Source organism: Camelus ferus, chromosome 17 (genome assembly GCF_009834535.1).
Source record: "Camelus ferus isolate YT-003-E chromosome 17, BCGSAC_Cfer_1.0, whole genome shotgun sequence".
NCBI classification, from domain to species: domain Eukaryota; kingdom Metazoa; phylum Chordata; class Mammalia; order Artiodactyla; family Camelidae; genus Camelus; species Camelus ferus.
Genome location: NC_045712.1, coordinates 29,436,308 through 29,457,795, shown reverse-complemented (window position 1 = coordinate 29,457,795; position 21,488 = coordinate 29,436,308). Strand labels below are relative to the sequence as shown.

General features: G+C 59.9%; 1 protein-coding gene across 1 annotated transcript in view; it reads right to left on the bottom strand.

Moving 5' to 3' along the window:
* The window catches only part of NUP210 (nucleoporin 210), an 88,842-nt gene that overhangs the window by 26,387 nt on the left and 40,967 nt on the right, over nt 1-21,488 (bottom strand). Inside the window, 7 exon segments of the mRNA XM_032458745.1 lie at nt 5,638-5,739; nt 5,815-5,919; nt 6,762-6,868; nt 7,336-7,528; nt 11,905-12,078; nt 13,954-14,175; nt 21,318-21,463. Of these exon segments, the coding sequence (XP_032314636.1) occupies nt 5,638-5,739; nt 5,815-5,919; nt 6,762-6,868; nt 7,336-7,528; nt 11,905-12,078; nt 13,954-14,175; nt 21,318-21,463 (1,049 nt within the window).

Genomic DNA, 21,488 nt, shown 5'->3' with positions numbered 1-21,488 from the left:
GAGGTGGGCGCGGTCACACGGGCTCACAGCAGCAGCCCATTGCCCGTGCGTCTCCATCTCCCAGAGACCCCGGGCCCAGGCTCAGAAGACCCTCCCCCAAACGTTGCCCTGCCCACCCCTCATCGTGAGCCCCCACTGCCCATCAGGGGTGGGTTGGAGATGTAAAATGCTGGTGCCCAGATAGATTTCAGAGAGCACTGATTTCAACTTTCCGCCATTTACAAGAAGAAAACAGAAGCTGCTCCTCAGGACACAGCGTCTCAGGGGCCGACTGAGGATTCACACCCTGGATTCCGTATTTCCCGTCCAGGCCACCTGCCCCTGCAGCTTCCCACGGGGTCTCCCGCGATCCACAGGCCAGGGGTTGGCAGGCTGTGAGACGGCTGATCTCCAAATGAAGCTCTGAGAAGCCCTCATGTGAACTCCCAGAGCCTCAGCACCTGGGAACGGGCCGCAGAGGCCACCACGTCCTCCGTGTGACTCTCTGGGTCTCCCTCGTGGCCACCTTCATCTCCACCTCTGCTGGGTCTGAAGTAGAGCCCCGGCCAAACGTCTGAGTGGAACGTCCGAGCGCCTGCTTTCCAGCCTTTCACTGACAAAGGCCTCCCTTTAAGTCTTCCCTCTCTCCACCTCCTTCCGGAGACCCCACCTTTAGAGGGCTCTCTCCCCAGACACGCTGCAGCAGAATCACTGTGTCCTGCAGCAGAGGGACTTGCAGTCACTTGTCGTACTGCCTAGGTGTGCATCTCAACTGGTCTGGGGGCTGCACAGGAGGAGGCGAGCCATGGGGTCAGTGGGTGGGCCCCGCGGCTGCCTCCCGTCTCCCCCTGGCCCTGGCTTTGCTGCCTGTGGTCTTATGTTCACTGGGGGCAGGGGTGGGAGTCGGGTACAGTGAACCGTTCGGTGTTGGCAAAGCCACGATTTCAATATCAAAAACCTCTGGGGAAGAACCAGATGGAGACAACCACACAACCCCAGCACAGCCAGGCTAAAAGCCTTCAAAGGCTGCCCAGAGGGAGCCCAAATCCTCAACACACGATGAGGTCCCCGCCATGGCTCCGACGTCACAAGCCACCCTCCCCCACGGCCGGCACGCTCTAGCCGGCTGGGACCCGCCTGCCCGCCTCAGGGCCGCACAGCCCCTCTCAGAGATCGGGGGCGCCTCCTCCCATTGCCTCACACTCACCCTCTAGACACATCCAAGCGTCCCCCTCAGCTAAGTCTCCCCTGACGCGGGACGGTCAGGACCTTCGCCCCCTCTGCTCGCTTCTCCTGGTGCAGCTGGACCACCTGTCACTCCGTCCTGACGCAGACCTTCCTGCGCATCCTTTCCCTGCAGGCTGTCCTCTCCCCTCCCGCAACCTCAGGACCAAGCAAGCACCCGGCACAGACTGGCCCCCGACACGAGGCGGGGAGTGTGCTGAGCAGACCGAGATCCGGCGCACAGCTCTGAGTCGCCAGTTAACGCAGAGAGGCCGGATGCTGCAGCCTGCTCAGCTCGTCTTGGCTTGGACAGGACCCGGGAATCCTGAAAGAAGCCTGCAGACCCCAGGCACCCTCATCTCTTTGGGAAGTGCTGATTCTGGTCCAACGCCTTCAATGTGCGTACGGGAACCCAGCCTTGCAGGGTGGCGCTGGGGAGGGAACACAGTGCCTGAGCCTCCAGCTTAGGGCTCCTTCTCCCACACTTGGCCACTTCCCAGGGCCGGAGGCCACCAGCAGCCAGAGAGGAACTGTCGGGCAGGGGAGGATGCGGGGGCCTGGCAGGAAGATGCCGGGGCCGAGAGGCCCTTGCCCACAGTGGGCTGGGGACACGGAGGGCTGGCAGCTTGGCCAGGCTGAGGATTTGGCCAGGATCACTGGGCTCGAGGGCACACCAACACAGGTGAAGGGCGCCCGGCTTATTCCACACCACAACTCAAGTCGGTTATAAACTTCCCAGAGTGGAAGTCACGCTGGCGCTCTGAAAAGATGGTGGTGGGACCTGAGCCTTGGCCACGCCAGCCTGGTATCGAACACGCTGAGGATTGAGGGCTGGGGGCCACCAGGCCTCCAGCCTTATGGAGGACGAGTCACTGGGCTTACTACACGTCCCCCAGAGAGAAGCCACTGAAAAATTACAGAAAGAAGCTTCCTCTGAAAACACGGTCCGAGGCCCCGATCTGACTCTCCTGCAGAAGCTCCTACCACGGGGAGTGGCCCTGGCGGTGCAGAGAAATCACACGCCGCTGCGCCAACCGCGGACAGACCCACGCAGGGTGCTTGGGAGGCATTCTCGCTTCCTTCTCTCCTTCCAAAGAGCCATTTTGCACATTTTAAACAAAGAGATGACTGGCGGCAGGGAAATCAATTCCACTTTCACTGGATTCTCCGGCAGCTAGACGTCAGGCCGCCTTCTGGGCGGCGGAGCAGAGGGGTCACCCATGGAGGGGCTGCCGTCCCCACACATCAGCCCCCTCGGGCCAACTGGACAGTAAGCAGCACTTTAAGGGCGAGCCCACCGGCCACTCCAGAGACACACTGGTCTGCAGGAATCGAGGGGGCCAGGCCCTCTCCCCACTGGGTCACACCCCTGCTCCTCCAGTCTCCAGATGCTCTTGCTTTTTGACGGACCTGCAGGGCACACGTGTGCAGGGGGAGGTAGGCAAACCCACATCCAGAGTGAGCTCTCGTTCTGAAGTGGTGTCGGGGCCACCTGAGAGCCGAGGGAGGGTCCTGTCCTCTCATCTCCTTGGAGATGCTGCATGTGGAGCCACAGGCAGCTCTGCCCGCCTGCCGTCCGCCCACACCCGCTGGGCCCCGAGGCTGCCACGTCACCGCTGCTCCTGCCTCCCTGGCATCACACTTGGCACGTGCCCCTTGGCAGGTGGCATTTGTAGGAAAGTCAGGACCCTGCTGATACCTCTGAATGTGAGCAGTGCAGTCAGCTTCTGTTTCCCATGTGTGCCCATCAACCTCTTGTGGTGGCCAGGCTGTGCCCCCAGCGGACACCCTCGAGGCCAGTGGGGGTGACCTGGGCCACACGGAAATCACAGGCACTGAGATGAGAAGCTTCACCCAGGGCCCCGGCCAGCCCTGAGGCTTCCCACAGGGCCAGGTTGGGGGCTGGGACCTCCATCCACCACCATTCTCAGGGAAACAGCAGGGCTCACCTGAGCTCATGGCCTGGCTCCCCCTGCCACTCACCCCATCTAGAGGAAGGGTCCCCTCCCCGATGCACCTGCTCGATGTGCACAACCAGGGCTGGCTACACGCCCAGGACCCAGGAGGTGCTCTCCCGAGAGCAGGGGCCCCGTCTGACCCCTCATCCCTGAGTCCCCGGTGCCTGGACCAGCCCGGTGTGAGCCAGGCCCCCATCTCTGCAGAGTGAGCCCATTAATGAAAGGTGCGAGCGCTCGGTGCACAGGGGGCTCTCTCCCTCCGCTTCGGCTTATTTTGAAACATAAGGAACTGGCGAGAAGAAAGAAACTTTTGAGTTCAAATCAGGTAAATGCTTCCATGCGTGGGCCTGCCAAAGAGGAGACAGAGCGTGCAGAGGGCTTGGAGGCCGTGTGAACAGAATGGGCCCTCTGTGCAGTGCAGTGCAGGCGTCACCAGCCCCACAGCGGCCCGGGGCGGGAGATCCAGGCCCCCTTCCAGAGGTGCTCGGAAGCCGACTTACACCCACGAGCCACTCTTGCATCTGAATGGACAGCAGCAGGAAAGAAAGAAACATCTTCCCCGAGCTAATTGAAGCCCTGTTGTGAGTTCCTTGTCTCTGTGATTAAAGGAAATGAGAATGCTGCTAATTAGCAGCTGGAAGTGCCAAAGAAATGTGTAAACGTCCTTCAGAAACAGCCTTTGGAGAGAAGCCGCAAGGACCCGTCACCGGCTGTCATCACTCTGAAAAACTCCTCCCGCACTTCGCAGAAGACACAGAGGGAGCCAGAACTCGGTTCCACCTGGAGCTACAGAGGTCTCCGCACAGGCCCGCAGTGAGGGGAAGCAGAGGTGCGGGGGCCAAGGAGCCTCCAGGAAACCTCCTGGGGCAAAAGGATCCTGGTGGGGCCTGCCGCGTGGGTGCCGCCGCACTTCCCACACCCCATCCCAGACATGTCCTGGCTTGTGTGCGGGGGGCACTTGCCCTGCTCATTAAGAGCTACGGAAGACAAGCCATGTGAGCAAAGGCCAGTCCACAGATCGGACAAGAACTGCTGTAGCTCTTAGGGACGATCTGCAAACAGGACGTCACACTTGTCCTGGCCAGGAGAGTCCCAGAGCCTGCCGCGGACAGGGCTGCACATCGTAGGGCTCAGCAGGGCCTCACAGGTCTGGGGTAGCTTGATTCTGACGCTAGAATCCCACCTTGAGCCTTTCAGACAAGCTCCCCAGCTGCTGTTTGAATGCCTCCAGAGACAGAGGGCTCACTACCTGAGGCGGCAGCCTAGTCCATCACGGCAACTTAGGAGCCCTTGTTCTTGGAGGAAGGGGCTCTCTGGCCACAGGTGCGTCCTCAAGGTTTACTCAAACCACGTGGCGGGAGGGAAATCTGAGTAGAAGTTTTGTTGGCAACGCACACATTTTCCTGAGCTTGAAACTCCCCTCTTCTAGGTAACAGAGGAGTTTATATTTTCAATCTCCAGAAGTAAATCAAAGCAGGCAGAGTTCAAGCAGCTGGAATTATTTACAACTTGAAGTCTTCCGTTTCATGTGGAGGATCTGATGTGAACACTCGTTTACGTGGGGGAGGAACGGCTGGGACTTACTCTTTCTTCTACAGAGAGGACAGACGTGCCTGGGGCGGGCCTCCACGACCTCGGGCCCCCGGCGGCCCTCAGGCTCCCTCCAACCACACACACTTGCTCACGGTGCCGGGAGGCGGCTGTTTCTTGCTCTGCTTTATGGCAATAAACCCAGGAGGTCCTGACATCTGCTTGGAACGCTCCAAAGGCAACAGCAGGGCTGCGGTTTCAGGACACTGAGTGGGCGACGCTGCACTTGGGTTTGGCGGCCAGCGGTTGTGACTTCTGGTAGCTAGAGTCTCCTTTTAGAGAAAGCTCTGTTTTCACGGCCGCGCACTAACTCACTTGCCGACGTGCAGGCATTTAGGGCGCTGGCGTGTGGGGGTCTGCTTTACTCTTTACTCTCTGCTGCAACTAGAGGGCTATGCTTAACAAGTAAAGAGATGCCAATAACCCAAAGGCTCCCCAAGGAGAGGACGGCCGAGTACAAACGGCTGCATGCGGACAGGCAGCCAGCCTACAGAGCAGCTCAGAGGAAAATGAAGCTAGGACGAGAGCCTGAACGGCGCGACGCACAGCTCCTCCACCGCGGGCTCGGCTGGGGCGTCGGGGAGGAGGACGGGGAGGCAGAGAAAACGCTGACGCCTCTCCTAGCGCGCTTTTCTTTACGGCCTCACAGTGGCCCTCACGTCCTGTTATTTTAATCCTGATGGAAAGGCTGACTGGAAGGAATCCATCACCAGCTAAAAGTGTGGGCCGCTTGTGGACACGGGGTGACAACCACAAAGGCCGAACAGGAGTTCGGCAAACAGTGAGTCAGCGCACCTCGAGGCCCTGCTCAGCGCGTCGGAGGCGCCAGCTTCTGAAACACCATCCATCCAAATTCGACGGGAGGCGGAGGTGGGCCCACACTCACCGTGGCGACGCCCTTGGCCTCCTGGTAGGCCACCTTGACGACGTCCGCGGCGCTGGTGTTGAGGAAGAAGTAGCCGGAGCCTTCCCGGACCTGCAGCTCGGCCTGTGGGTGGGGCCAGGCGGGCGTCAGAGGCAAGGGGACCCAGGGGCGCGCCCGGGCGGTGGGGGGAGGCCGTACCTGCACGTTGGGGTGGTTGTAGATGGTCACCTCTTCCGGACGCACCCGCACATCCTCCACCAGGACGAGCTCGACGGAGGCCGACACGGGCGTGAGGGCATCGTGCTGAAGGGACAAGGTCAGAACCCTCAGGTCCAGGCGGCCCGCCCCCCAGCCTGTGCCCCTGAAGAGCAGGACTCGGGGCCCCAGGTGCTGGTGTCGCCCCAGGGACCTCACTGTCAGGGACACAAGCCCCAGTCACACCATCGTGAGCCGAGATGAGCCCAAGGAACCACATCCCTCTGAGGCCTCCTGTATTCCTGCCGAGGTGGGGGCCCCATCCCACCTGCCAGGCATAGAGCGGGGATGGTCAACACGCACCCCAGGAAGGTGGGAGCACGCGGCCGACAGGCAGCTGCGGTGCCGTGTGCGAGGGAAGGGGCCTGGGGCGAGGAGGGGGTGCAGGACAGCAAGCCCAGCCCTCGGCCCCGCGGGCTGGTGCCCCTGTGAGTCTCTGATTTCTGCCCCAGGTCAGTCCAGGGAAACCACTGGACATGGATGGCAGGAGTCAGACTGTGAGGCCAACGAAGGGGAAGGAGATGGGAGGGGGCTCTTGGGGGGCCCTCAGGTGAGCAGAGGCCACAGGAAGTGAGGAACAAGCAATGTGAACAGAGAAGAGCCCGCAGGACAGAGAGCATGTGGGAGCGGAGGCTGTGCCGAGGCCTGACCCCCCGAGGCGTGGGGTGGCGGGGCCCCTCTGCCTGTCAGCCAGGTCCCTCCAGTCCCTGCTGCAGGGCATGCGGCAGGGGAGACGGAGGCAGAGAGGCCGGCAGGAGGCACCCCTGTCAGGGAGAGGGGTGGTGACCGGGGTGCGGCCCAGCGAGGGGCCCAGGACCCTGGGACGCCGGGCAGAACAGGAGAATCAGGGCAGAACAGGGACTGCCCGCCCTGGCGGCCCCGCTTGGTACCGGCTGCTTCACTCTGGCCGCGTGGAGGTGGGACTGCTGGTACCCAGTCGCGGTGGCAGAGATGGTGGTGGTGCCCGAGGCCTCGTGAACCGAAACAGCCTGCAGACCTGAGCGAAGGGAAGAGAAACCCACGTCGGACTTTGGCCCGTTGCTGCCTGGGAAGCAGCTCCTCCTGCCCTGCCTGCCAGTAGCTTTAGTCGCCCCTGTCTAGAGGCAGGTGGCCGGTGTGCACACAGCGTGCACTGTGAGAGCCCGCAGGCGCCAGCATGTTCCTGGAGCACCTCGGAGACGCTGGAGGAGGCGGACTCGCACCCGGCCTGCCGGGGGCTTGGACAGCAGCGTGGCTCAGCGCAGGTGCTGGCGCCAGGCTGACCTGTGCACAAGGCGGGGTGTGAGCTCACCCGCCACTCGCCCTGAGCCTGTTTCTCCACCTCTGAAGGGAGATTCCCGTTCCTACCTCACCGAACGTGTGGGGATTAATGGAGGTAGCTGCTCTCTGAGCATTAGTCCTGGGCGGGGGGGGGGGGGGTCCCCCAGCCCCCAGCCCGCAGCCCCGGCTCGTCCACCCACTCACCATGCAGCTTTTTCTGGCCGCTCTGGTCGCTCCGGGCCTCCAGCCGCATGGGCAGGTCGAGCTCAATGCTAGCCAGCGAAGGCCTGGCGGACTCCCACTGGACGCTCAGGGAGCTGAAGTTGTCGAACCTGCGGCCCTGCTGGTCGTAGGCAGCCAGGTCCAGCAGGGGGTTGCGGTGGCTGGAGACTGGAACCTGCAAGAAGCCGAGGTCACGTGCTATGGCCTCCCCGGACCGACCACATGGTGTGGGGGCGGCCGGTGCCTGGTGGGCTCGCAGGGAGGAAGTGGGCTGAGTCCCTAAATGAGGGTGCTCACGGCTGCGCCGTCAAGGTGCCCCCGGCCTCCTACTCCAGCCCCTGGTGCTCACTGGGGGCCTTGGTGATGCCGGGGAGCGTTTGTGGTTGTCACGACTGCAGGGGATGCACGTGGCATCTTGTGGGCTGAGGTTGGGGTGCGGCCGAACACCCCACAGTGCACAGGACAGCCCCTCAGGGAGGGAGGACCCAGCCCAAAGTGTCAGTGGTGCTGAGGTTGGTTGGGAGAGCCTGCCCTCGGCCGCCGCACCCCAGCCAGGCCATCCTTCTTCCTCCCAGCCCTCACCTCCCCAAACCCTCACCGCCTCCTCCCTGCCCCATGCCCGCCGCAGCCCCCCAGGACATGACCCTTTGTGGTTTAACAGGAATGCAAACCACACCGCAACAATGTCCCAGAGCCGCTCAGACTGCAGCGCTCCTTTCTGAGTGGACTTCTCCGCGTCCGTACCTTCCCCGGTGACGAGGGAGCTGTCGCCCACGCACTAAGGGGAGGGTGTGGCCCCAGGGAAAGGAAGGCATGGGAGCGCCAGGCGCCCGGACTCAGCTCCAAACCCCACCTCCTGCCGCTCGCCGTGCTCTCGTTCCCGGGGCAGCCCCGTGTGGAATCGGCCTTGTTCTGCCCGGACCCTGGTCCTCCCCTCCCTCCAGGCTCCATGGACGTCCGGGTCCCACAGCCTGGACTCAAACCCCACGCCCGCCTCTTGCCACCCGCTTGCCCAGGGTCACACAGGTGTAGGAGTGGGATCCTGCTGGTCTGATTTTAAAGCCGGCAGGCCTCCCCTGAAGCTATGCAGCCTCCCCAGAGCACGAGTCGGGTGGCAGCTCTGTCCCAGTCCCCTGTCACCTTCTGGCAGTGAGCTGCACGGAGGGTGAGCTGCTCCGAGGACGGGGTCAGGCCAGGGTACGGTCCCTCTTTGTCACTCCGACAGGTCAGCCCCGTTCTGGCGTCTAGCCTCGCCAGTAATTTACTCTGCACACACGACACGGCAGCCTCCGGCTTTGGAGGGGCACAAGGGGAAACTGACACTGCCCCAGGATGCTATGGCAGGGACACATCTTCCTCGAGGTCCCCGGTGAGACCGTAAATCGCAGGGGCCCTGCCTAACTGGCTCTGGAGTCCCAGACTGATGGAGCACAAGGCAAGTCCGTGTCCAAGCAAGATCTACGATGCACACGAGCCCCTCCAGGGCCGCGCTCGTCACCCGCCCGTCATCTTTCAGCCGAGACACAACCCTGGGCTGACCCTGAGGTCACTGCCGACAGAAGGCCGGACACGGCTGGCTGGGAGAACAGCCAATGGTTAAGGACAGGAGAGAAGCACGTGGACACATGGTTCTTTCGAGAATGAGAAGGTCGGGCCAACCTGGGGCTGAACAGGCTGGAACGGAGGGGGCTTTGTAGGGGCACCGCTCTCCAGGTCTGGCTATCCCCCCGGCCTCGTCCTCAGCACCCGTTTGGCTCCCCAGGCACATGAACGTCAGAGTAAGGGCGGAGGGGCTAGGGACACAGGCCCAGGCCGGGTGGGGGTCCCCGGCTCGCTCGTTCATCCACCGCTGACCGAGCTCCCACCACGAGCCGGGCCCCTGTTCTGAGGACTCACAGGCACACCTCGGAGATGCTCTGCTTCGCAGATACTGCGTCTTTACAAACTGACGGTTTCGGGCGACGCTGCTTTGAGCCATTTTGCCCATAGCCCTTGGCTCACTTCGTGTCAGTGTGTCACACTTGGGTAAATCTCGCACTAGTTCAGACTTTTTCCTTTTCATCACGTGTCTTTGTCCTGGTGACCTGTGATCGGGGTCTTTGATGCTACCGCCATGAAGCACTGAAGGCTCAGAGAGTGCTTAACATTTTTAGCAATAAAGGGCTTTCAATTAAGGTCTGCACGTAGTCTTTTTAGCCATAATGCTACTGCATAACAGACTACAACGTAATGTAAATATAACTTCATATGCCCCGGGAAACCAAAAAGTGCGTGTGACTCGCTTCACCGTGACCCTTGCTGTGCTGCGGCGGTCTGGAACCGGACCCGCGGCGTCTCCGAGGTCTGCCTGTGCGTAAAGTCTCCAGTGCTGGATGATGCTGGCTGCCTGGGGGTGGGGACATCGGAACTGGAAGACGAAACGCTGAGTGGGTGCACCTTCAGATAAGGTTTAAGGCCGAGAAGGCAGCGTGTGAACAATTAACTGAAGGAGGCGGGCGGGGGGCTAGGGGCCCAGTGGGGAGAGAGTTCCAGCCGGAGGGACGGCTCGTCAGACCCATGGGGCCGTTCGAGCACAGATGGAGTCGGGGAGGGTGGAGTGACGGGTGGTCTCAGGCCTGCAGGCACAGGGGGCTCTGGCTCCCGCTCCGGGTGCGTGCTTCAGCAGAGAATGGCATAAAGAGAGTGACCGTCACCGCTCTGACAGCCTGTGTCCCATCCCGCTTACCCCAAAGTGACTGTGGGGGCCACTGTCACCCCAGTCATTCCGAGGAGGCAGCCTGCATGGCGGTGGCATTCGGACCCAGGCTTGCCAACCAGAGCTGCTCCCCGGCTCCCGGCCCCACACACGGGGGACCCAGAGGCCGGTCTCCCCGTGGAGTCCAGACTTAGTATGATGTCATTCTTCCCACAGGGCTATGTGCTAAGTACATAAAAGTGATTTAAAATGTAAAACTTCCAGGACAGTTCGTCTCAGCCCCCAAAGTCTTTCCTGAACAAACAGGGGTTTTGAGCTCAGGGAAGACAGCCCCTCTGTGACACACACCCCGGCCTGGGCAGGCGGTGAACGCAGGCGTCACGGCAACGAGCCCAGAGCCCCGGGTCTCCTCCCATCAAAGGGAGCAGGAGAGGATGCTCCCTGCAGGGCCTGCGGGGCAGGCGGGAGAGTGCCCTGAGGCCGCGCGCAATGTAGCCGGCAGGCCCCAGCCCCCAGGGGCCCGCGGAGGGGACCACACGCCCGTCTGTCTCCGAGCTGTGTGGTCAGTGAAGCCCACCACCCACCGCCAGAGCAGCAGGAGGACAAGCAGGACCACAGCTGCAAGGACAGGAGGCCCAGAGTCACAGGCCAGACTGGCCGCTTGCTCCCAAGTCCCAGGCACCGGAGTCTGGCACCTCCCCAGGATCTCGCTGCCCCAGCTGCAGGTTCTGTTAGACGCGTGGAGGAGGCACACAGACTGTGCCAGGCTAACCATGGAGAGGTGAGACCGCTCCACGCCCAGAGATGGCCCCAGAAGACACAGGCCCTCGAAGCCACCCCGCTGGACTGTGGCTGGATACACCCTGGGTTTGACCGCAGGCTGCAGCTGGGAGAGGAGTCACTGAGCTTGGAGCTGAACAGAAGCAGGGTCTGTCTGTGGGTCTGGCCCCCAGGGACAGGGAACGAGGCACACACAACGGTGCTGATGTGTGTGTGGGCAGCAGGGATGCAGAGAACCCAGACTGGCCTCGGGGCCTTTGCACGGTGGTTCTACCTGCCTGGGGCAGCCTCAGCTCGGCCCTTCTCGGCAGACACCCCACCCAGGGGCCTGAGCCTGCGTGAGCCCCTCACGTTGAAGGGGCTCCTGGTCCCAGCCCTCCTTCACCTCCTCCATGGTACTTCCCGCCCTCCCGTCCACCTGGTCTGCTGTGGGCCTGCTGGTTCCCTGTCCGCTCTGAGGGCAGGAGCCTCCCTGTCCCAGGGAGTCTGCATTCCAGAACCGGACATGTGCCTGGCACAGGGAGCGAGGGGTCCAGCAAACACAGGTTGACAGGTGAAGGAAAGAAGCCCGACCCCACTCTGAGAAGGGCCGGGGCCGGGGCCGGCCAGCAGGGCGTGTGCACGCCAGGACCCCCCCCCCAGAGGCCTTCCGAATCCTCCACATCCAGTCGTCTGGTCTTGAGGGTCTCAGGGTCTCAGGGTGGAGCACATCCCTGCTCTCAGGGACCCCAGTGACCTTCCCCTCTCCCCGCAGTGGTGTCAGAAACACAGCCGGTACCCCCACACCGAGGAGAAGGCTGCGGCTGGTCACCTCCTGCGCTGACCACACACCTGCCCTCGGACAAGAACCCCATCTTAGCACCTCGTCACAGAGGAGAATGACGCAGGGAGGCGGCCAGTCTGGGACCGGAGAGGCTCACTTCCGCTGGGCGCTGCCCCAGCAGCTGAGATGCACAGGAGCCCTCCGGGTTCTGGGCCCCCTGCGTGTCGAATGCAGACAGAGCGCCCAGGTGCAGGGAGAGCGTGGAGGTGGGGGCGTGGCTCCGGGCTGTGCCCCACCCCTCAAAGCCACTCACCACCTGCTTGTTCTGCTGCAGCAGCGGGCACGACAGGTCCAGCTGGGGGCTGGCATAGACGGGCGTGAGGGTCAGCCGGGACGGCGGGGCGCAGACGAACTTCACCACGGCGGGCTCCAGCGCGGGGAACGGGTTGGTGATGCTGGGCTTGTTCCCCACGGAGAGGGCGATGACCTGGCAGAGCAGAAGCCGCCGTCAGACACCCCGAGTCTGGGCCCCTGCTCCCCTGGGGCCCCCTCGGACTCAGTGTGCTCTTCTATAGAATGGGGACGATGGTGACATCCGGTCCCAAGGGGGTACAAGGATCCAGGGACACATGCAAGAGACCTTCCGACGGGGTCCCGGCACCCTCTGCAATCGCCCGCCAGGACTGCTGCCTGCTCCTGGACCCAGAGAAGAGGGGGTCTGCGGCGCCATGCGGCTTCCTAGGACCCGATGGAAACCCCAGGGCTGCATTAGCAGGCTGACAAGTCTGTGGGTTTGGAATGAGGAGTCCACACAGACTTGAATGAGGAGCAGGTCAGGGAGAGTGTGTCTGAGGGACTGAGGCCCCCGGGGAAGGACCAGCTGAGGCATACGTGGCGGGGCCGGCAAGGACGAGCTGGAGGCCCCGCCCTCACTCTGGCTCGTAGAGAAAGAGGCAGAGATGGACGCTCAAGGGGCGAGGAAAGACAGGGAGATTGTCTGCTTCCAGAGCCGGGACCTCAGCAGTCAAGCCTGGCCCTCATTTCTGGAGCAGCCCAGCTTAAGGCCTGTCTTCAGGGGGCCCCGGCCCCTTGGTGACGCCGACTTGTAGGCTGCAACAGTCCAGGCCAAAAGCCCCCTCCACTGACCACGAGGCAGGACGGCAGGCAGTTTCCTCGCTGAGCCCTGACGTCCCACAAGGCACACAGCGCATCCGGGTGGGGGGCCCTGGGCGACCCTGCTGGGCACCCAGCTCTCGTGGTCGGGGGGACACAGGTGGCTGAGCCGAGTCAGCGCTGAGGAACTTCTCTAACCTAAGTTTTGACTAAGTTTAGTCTTACTGTGGTATTATTTATTATTATGTAATTTACTTTTCTTACTCTTTAATCGCTTTTTTCCCAAACGAAGCCAGTGTGCAATGAGCCCCTCACGGGGCCCCTTCTCTGCTCACGGCAAGCCGAGCTCGGCGAGTCTGGCTTCGTAAGGGCGCCTGGGGGGGCGGGTGTGCTGTTTCACCATCAACTGCTGCGTTTCGCACCGTTAACACACAATGGCGTCCTTCACCCTCCAAGAGACAGGCTCTCTCCTGCCTTTCTTGATTCAGGCCGGCCTCCCCACTGCTTCTTGCCTCCTGGCACCCTCAGAACAGAGGGTTACCCCCCTACCACAGCCTGAAGAGCACGCAGCGCTGAGCCGGGGACAGCGGGCACAGGGGACCGGGGAGAGCTGCCGCCCGTGCAGCCCATCCAGCCCTGCGGGCTCCAGGTCACAGAGGCCCTGCGTTTGGTCCACCAAGGCTCCTAGCCTTTTTTGGTTTTCAGCATCAAAAAAAAAAAAAAAATCAAGATATTTCATACACCTGCAATTAATATACTATTGTAAATCAACTATAATTTAAGAAAATACTTCCAAAGAAAAACCGGGATTCTCAGTTTATCCTGAAACACCAAAAAGATCTGCCCAACCTGGGTCTGGAGTCTCACTCACTCACAAGACCACCTGGCCCTAGAGGCATCTGACTCTGTGACCCTGATCCCCACCCTCCCCGCCCTGACTTCACAGTGCGAAGTACAGACGCCTGGAAAGAGGGGAGGTCACCCCAGGTGTGGAAAGGGAGCCAGGACCGGTCAGCTCTACTGAGGTCCTGACATCTGCACCACACTCATCCCACCTGGTGTTCACTCAGTCATCCTGCTGCCCTGATCCTCAGTTTGCCTGTCTGTGCAATGGGTACAGCAGCTGCAGCTGCCTCTCAGGGCAAGGATTAGACAGAACGATGCTGCAGGGCACAGCAGGGACCTCAGGGAACATGATCTCCAGCCCTTCCTCTGGGCAAGGTGGGTCTGGGGGTGGCCGCCCTTGTACCTGCTCGCCCAAGACCTGGCAGGTCACCAGGATCCAGTGTTGCTGGTAATTCCGGGAGGCTGGGGGCCCAAAGAGAGCCAGACTGATGCTGTCCATGTCCTCGGAGGTGACGTTCCGGAAGAACTTGGAAGGCTCCAGGACCCACGGTCTGGGGCCTCCTTCAAAGAGCATCTCCTTTGAGGAGCCGAGAGTCACCAAGGCGACGGAGGAGGGGTCCACGGCCTGCGGGATCACAGGAAAGTTCAGCGTCTCTATGGGAAGAGCGGGAAGGGAGGCTCCCCCAGGGCCATCGTCAAGATCCAAAGGCGAAAACAGAAAGAAAAGGACACTGTGAACTCATCTACCAAACAGAAACAGACTCACAGACATAGAAAACAATCTTACGGTGGGAAGGGATACAGTTGGGAGTTTGAGATTTACAAATGTTAGCCACTACATATAAAAATAGATTAAAAAAAGTTCCTTCTGTCTAGCACAGGGAACTATGTTCAATATCTTATAATAACCTTTAATGAAAAAGAATATGGGAACGAATATATGTGTGTATCTGCATGACTGGGACACTGTGCTGCACACCACAGACTGACACATTGTGACTGACGGTACTTCAACTGAAAAAAAAAAAAAGGTATCCGAATGCTCGGGAGGAATCTGTCCTGGCTCCAGTGTACCGCTGGGGAGGGCAGGGGGTTAACTGACCTGCCCGTTCTGTAAAACAATCTGGTAAAAGCCCTGAAAATACCCACAGCTCTTGAACCCGGGAACTGCCCGCCTGGACTCCAACCCGACGACAGGGCAGGAAGGAGAGGAGGAAGTCCACGCACAGAGAGACGTTCAGCACGTGGTTCATCACAGCAGGGCACCAGCAGAACAAGAGCCACGGCACGGGGCTGGTTAAGCACACGCGTATGTCCACTCAGCGGACCTTCTGCGGGGCCCCAAGACAGTGCTTCCAAAGAGCTGGGTACAAAAATGACCGTACAATTTGACCACAAACATTTGTTGCGAAAAGCATAAAACCATCATCCTAAAAAGAAACACACCGGACAGGGGAGGCCGAGGGCTGTGCTCGCGCTGGAGGACCTGGTGGCTCGTTTCCCTTATGCTGTCCTCCCCCGTGCTTCCAGGGACAACCTTCCTGCCCGCTCTGCTTCCAGCACCCAGAACAGCGCCCGGCACACAGCGGGTGAATCAAAGAGTGGATATTAGGAGTGGGTCTGTCGGGGCCTCACCCTTGCCCCGCGTGGATGGCGGCAGAGCTTGGGGTCGGAAGGAGAGGCTGGCAGCCCCGCCCAGCAGCGGCAGGAAGGAGAGCTCTTCCGGGGAGACACGGTTTGCTCCACGCGAGGAGACACATACACAGCGGGAGCTCCAAGAACGGCATCCCTCCGCGGGGTCCTGCCCTGCTCCCCGGACCCCCTGCCCAGGCCTGGCTCATCTCTCACTCCCGAGGGTCCCAGCGAGGTCACCACCAAGTCCTTACTCGTCACCTGCCTCCCTGTAAGTCCCTCTGCTCTAGGGTCCAAGAGCCAGAGGTCCCCTCCTGAACAGCTCTGAGCACGACCCCGCTGCACGGAACTACTGCCGGGCGCCTGCTGCCCTCGGTTACCTGCCCCGGGTCGGGCTCTCCCCACCCGGCCTCGCCTCCTCTCCCCCTCATCCCTTTGTCAGACTACTCTGTCCCCAGGCCCTCGTCCCCCGGCCTACTCCTTCCAAGAAGCCCCCACGTCCTCCCTCAGCTGGTGATGCCCGGCCGGCCAGGGTGGGGGGGTCCTGCTCTGGTCCCTGCTTTCCTTGGTGTTAAGAAATGATTTGTTTGGGCGTCTGTCTCCCTGACTGGCCTGTGGGCTCATGAAAGGAAGGGTGTGTCTGTTCCTCCTGTACCCACAGTGCGATGAGAAATGAAAAATCCGTACAGAAAAAATTAAAATACTTTTAAAAGAGGGAATTACAGCTACACTGTGGCACTACTTCTCAGCCATCTGATTGGGAAAATCCAAAAGTCTGAGCGCACACACTGCTGGTGGGTCTGTAAAGAAACATGGCCTCCTTTATGAAATTAACTGGGTAACTTACTTTCTGGGACATGGAAGACATGCAGCCTAGTATCAGTTTCACCAGCACCGTGTAATGATTTGGTATTTGCATATACGGCGAGATGATCGCCACGGTCAGTCTAGTTCGCACCCGTCACCACACAATGCCACACTTTTTTTTTTCTTGGGATGAGACTGTTTAAGATCTACTCTCTTAGCAGCTTTCAAATACACCACGCAGTGTTACTGTCAAACGTGCTCTCACACCCTGCCAGGAAGACAGAAGAATGGTGCTGGCCCCCAAGGGGGAGTCTGGCAACAGCTACTAAAATGACAGGCATACCATACCTGCCCTTGTCCAAACCAGACTCCTTCTAGGAAACGATGCTGAAGGCACGCCTCCACAAATACACAAAAGAGAGGCAGAAAGCTACGAACTGCAGAGTTATCTTTAAGAACAAAAGCTTGGAAACAGCCCATATGCCCCTCAGCAGGGGGCTGGTTAGGTAAACTGCGGTCTGTCTGTAGAGTGGAATGGCCAACAAAGATCTTCCCGGGGGGGTAAGGAGAGATTCCCAGTTTATTTTCCTTACTTTCCAAGCAAAGAAGCAACGTGCACAACAGGAGACACTGCCTTTTGCGTAAGAGAGGAACGGGCAGGGCATAAGGACATACAATCATTCTTGGCAATTTTTGCAAAAAGAAACACTGAAAGGAGAATGCGGAAACTAATCAAAATAGTCATTGACAAGAGGCAGGGCAGGGATGTACCTCAAACATAGGTTTAATTTTGGAACCACATAAACAACTTAGATAAAATAAAGCTAAAAAAGAGCAAACCCTAAAACTGAGAAGGAAAGGAGACAAGTGATTCTGTGACAGGTCGGTGATCTCAATGCTGGGAGACCAACCCCACACCAGTCCCTCCTTGGGGTAATTCTTTCCTTAACCTCTCGTGATTCCCAGTGTCTTTCAGGCCAGGATTGCAAACACTTGTTAATCCAGGTACCAGCTCTGCCAGCTGGTGACGGCTGCAGGGGTGGGGACCTGGGGACCTGGGCTGAGTCACTGCTCAGCAACGAAGGGAGGCCGGTGGATGAGCGGTGTCTGCGGGGGCACAGACAGGACACGCAGCTGCTGCGCCCGCACCAGACCAGGGCAGCTTCCAATTCAGAACAGCTGGCGTCCTGGGCACGTGGAGGCTACTAGGAACACACATCCAGCAAGTCCTTGACGGCTTACCGCCCAGGACACGGACTATGTGACACTCACCTCCAGGCCTAGCTTCCCCTGGACCCCTGGAAGCTCTGAGTGCCCACGCTGCTCAGGGCGAGACGTCCCATCCCAGACCCCTCTGCAGCCAAGACCAGGACGCCTGGGGATGTCGCGAGCCTGGGCTGAGCCAAAGCATCGTGGCCCAGCTGGCGCCAGCCTCCTCTCTGCTCCTCCTGGTCTGGTCCAACGTGTGTGACTGCCAAGGCTGCTGCGCTCACCCCCGCTGAACTGCTCATCAGAGCCCCGACCGTGCCCTCACCCCCGGGGGCAGCATCCTAGTCCCCCAGCTGCCAGGAGCCTGAAGCCCTTGCAGGTGAGAACTGATACCCGCTCAGCTCGGTCCTGCACCTGGGGCAGCGCCCGGCCAGCTGCCACCTCAACACGGAGGGGGAATCGCACCGAGTGACAGCTTTAAGATGCACGTGCCCTTGAGCATGGAGGTGGGTGGGGCAGGGTGACCCGTGGGGCTCAGGTGCTCTGGGCTGGGTGCTTACACTCAACCCCAGCAAAGGAACGACACCGCCTGTCAATGAATTCCGTCCTTTTGACTTTTTTCCACAATATGAACACTTTTCTGAATTTGCTGTCAGTTATCAACTCCCCGGTCATCCCTCCCTGAACACGTGTGTACACAGATGTACACACACACACACACACACACACACAATTCCAAGGAGCCCCCTCATAGACTCTATCTGCCCACATGCCCACCAAAGAAACCATCAAAAGGGCCCTTTTCCCACACATGACAGGGCCTTCGACCCTTCCTCCCTGGACCTCCCTTCGCTCCTCAAGACAGCCGAGGCCTGCTCCTGCACTTTGCTCAGGCCTCGGTGCAAATGTCACCTCCTCAGGGAGGCCTTCTCGGAGCCTCTGCCCAAGGCAGGCCCTCCCATCACCTGTCACCTCCGTGCTGGGCTGGACCACTCTCCTCGCTACCCACCATGGCTTCCTGTGTGCGACAGTGCAGCTGCATCTCTGTCCCGCAGCTGGAATAAAGCTGGCTGTCAGCTGCGGGACGCTAAGCAGGTTCACCTTGACCAGGCTGTCTCCCCATCCTGTAAAATGGGTACAGTGAGAGCCCCTGCCCCACAACGTCACCGTACAGATGCAAGGGGCCGTGAATGACAGCCCTGCACGCACATCTAGCCTGTGCTCGGTAAGTGACCCTCACGACCATCAGCTGTCACTACTGCCACCTGTCAGCCCCATTTTACAGCTGGAAGGCACGAGTCCCGGCGGGGGGGAAGCAATCATCGCAGTTTGCCCAGCTGGTGGGCCCGGGGCTGTTCCAACCCCAATTCATGTCTTATCGTCACAATGAGAAAAACTCTGCCATGGACAAGGCGGGTGGCCGTTAACTCGACCGGAGGACTTTTTCGCGACCAGCCCAGCAGGAGAGGTGGTGGGAAAGCACGGTGTGCGCTGACTACAGCTGGAGAGCTCTCGCTGATCACCTGCCTGCATAATTCTCTCCCCATTCAGCATGAAAGTGTCACGAGCCCCGTGCCAGGGCGGGAGGTTGGTAATCAGCACTAGTGAAGGGCACCCATGAATCGTCCGGGCTGCTCAGGGCTGTCAAAGCGCAGGTCCTGGAACAGGCCCAGCGCAGAGGAGGGTTCCTGCACCGCAGATGAGACTTCTCCTCTCGTCTCCTCTCGGGGCCTCTGTTTCCTGGTTTGCAACACGGGAGGGTGGGGCTGGTCACCTGCAGGCCCTTGGCGTGGGCAGTCTGCGATCTCGGAGATGCAATCCGTGTGCCTCAGCCCAGGATCAAGAGACGGAGACAGGGGTGGCAGTCGGAGGTGACGGCCCCCCATACCTGGCTGACCCGGAGGCTCCAGGTGCACAGCCCACGCTGACATCAAGGGAATGAAGGGGCCACGTGGGGACCCCAGACCAGGCACATAGGGCTCCCAAAGAGTAGCCTGCGGGTGAGAGGATGCGTCCAGATTGCCGCAGGAGGCCAGGCTGCAGAGCGACTGGGTGTTCAGTGCTCAGGGCGTGAGCTGAGCGGCAACACAGCCCCCGCTGCCTCCAGTCCAAGTACACAGAGGGGGTTACACGTAAGTCGGGGTGGGCCAAGGGGTACCCGGAAGATCTGGGGAGGGTCTTTCTTCTGCCAGTGGGGGGGCGTCCTTACTATGCGCTTCCAAGACACCCCCATTCACCTTCCGGGCCAGCGACAGGGGTCTCATGAGAGTGGCTGTCCTTCCTGACCTCACCAGCTGCCCACGGGCACAAGACTTTCCAGCTCCTAACCCAGAATTTCAAACTTCCTCAAACTGACCCAGGGAGTTCCCGAAGCTGCACTTCTCACCCCAGGTACACACACACTTCTAGCTTCCCCACCACCTAGCTACTGCCTCCACACCCTCCTACTTCTGCGTTCACCGGTGACCTGTGCCCGCAGGAGCCTTCGTCACCTCTGCTCTGCTCAGCACATTTGTCTGAGCATCTGCCTTCCTCGTGGACCGCAGCCTCCCGGGCACAGGGGGTGGGGTTTCCCCTAGATCTGTCTCGCCAGCCCAAGCCTCGTCCCAGCAAAGGGCCAGGGACTGTCTGCAGAGTGAGCTGATGGATGGACCAGCAAGCACAGGCAGCAGCAATAACTGTTAGCTGCCTTCCTAGTCTCCACACTCCCCTCTCCCTCAGAGAAACAACTTCCATTTTATTAGGGTGGTAAACTGCCCAGCTAAAATTATTTTCCAGTCTGCCTTAGAGCTAGCTGTGGCCAATGGATTAAGTTCTGGCCATGAGGTACAGGTGGAAACTGCTCTTTTAAACTTTTGACAAGGCTATCACAGGCAACTAATTCAGCTGAGAGATGAGCGCTTTCCCCTTCTGGCTAAGTGGAATGCAGGTGTGATGGCTGGAGCCCCAGCAGCCACTCTGAGGCAACCCTGGGGATAAAATCCATATAATTCCATAGAAAGATGGAAGTCTGGGTCCCTGATGACTGTGAAGCTGCCACACTAGCCCTATGTGAAAGAGAAATAAACTCTCTATTGATTAAGCCACTGTTATTTAGGGTTTTGTTCCTTGCAAATACACCTGATCTTAATTGATACCAAGGCAGAGAAAAGATGAAAGAAGAGACATCTTCTCTCTTTAACTATAATTTTTCTAGTCAGGAAGCCACCTTTACTGGCTTGCTGTCTGCTCTGCAGCAGGCACTACGCCAGGGCTAGGGGTTCAGAGATGAAAGATTCTAAAGTCACTGAGCTTGCTTCTAATGGGTGGGAAGGAGAAAACATATCCCAAACCAAGGGGACCATGGCTGTCCTCAAGACTGGTGCTGGGCTCAGGGACTGGCCCAGCCTGAGAGGCCTGCCCCCGCAGGAGGGGCAAGCCCCCACTCTCTGGGCCTCCTGTGGGAGGCTGTGTGGCACCGCCTTGGAGGAAGGCGCTCACATTAACAACTAACCCACTGCCTCCCAGGCACATTCTAAGCCCGTGTGGCTGAGCTGAGCTAATCCTCACCACAATCCCATGAGGTATGTGCTGTGATAGCCCCATTTTACAGGCAGGGAAACTGAGGCCCAGAGAAATCAAATCAGCCAAAGTCGCAGAGTTGGAGTCAAACTCGGGAATCGGTGTCAAAGCAAAGGCAGTGTGCTCTGAGGGGACACACTAAGTGCTTTCCACACCATGCACGTGGGGCACCCGGACACTGGTGGTGACCTGACGTCAGGTGAGTGGCAGATCCAGAACCGACCCAGGGCCCTGAGGCCCCAGGATCTGCACCACATGTCAGGGCTGCCGCCCCCACCCCAGGGTTCTGTGGAGACCCTGCAGGGTGACTCCAGCGTGGACCAGGAACCTGGCTCTGTCCTGATCCCTGTGGACATCATTTCATCCACGTGGATGTCAGCGCTCACCGTCAGCCACTGGGGAGGCTCTGCTCCTCTCACTGCCCAATTTCAGCTTGAAACTCACGGGAGAAGCTGGTCCAAAGCTATTCTGAACAACTGATGTTTTAACACCAATTCACCAGAGCACGTGAATAACTCACATCAGGGGTGCAGGGGCAGGCAGGGGCCCAGGGCTCACCTTGAGGGGCAGGTAGGCGGCCACGGTGATGCGGGCGCTCAGGTGGATGTGGTCGTGTTTGTAGCTCACGAGGACGGCAGTGTAGCCCTGGGCCTCCGCCTTCACCTTGACTCCGCTGCAGTGCTCAGACCCCGGCCGCAGCCGCCCTGCAAAAGAAGAACCACGTGGTCA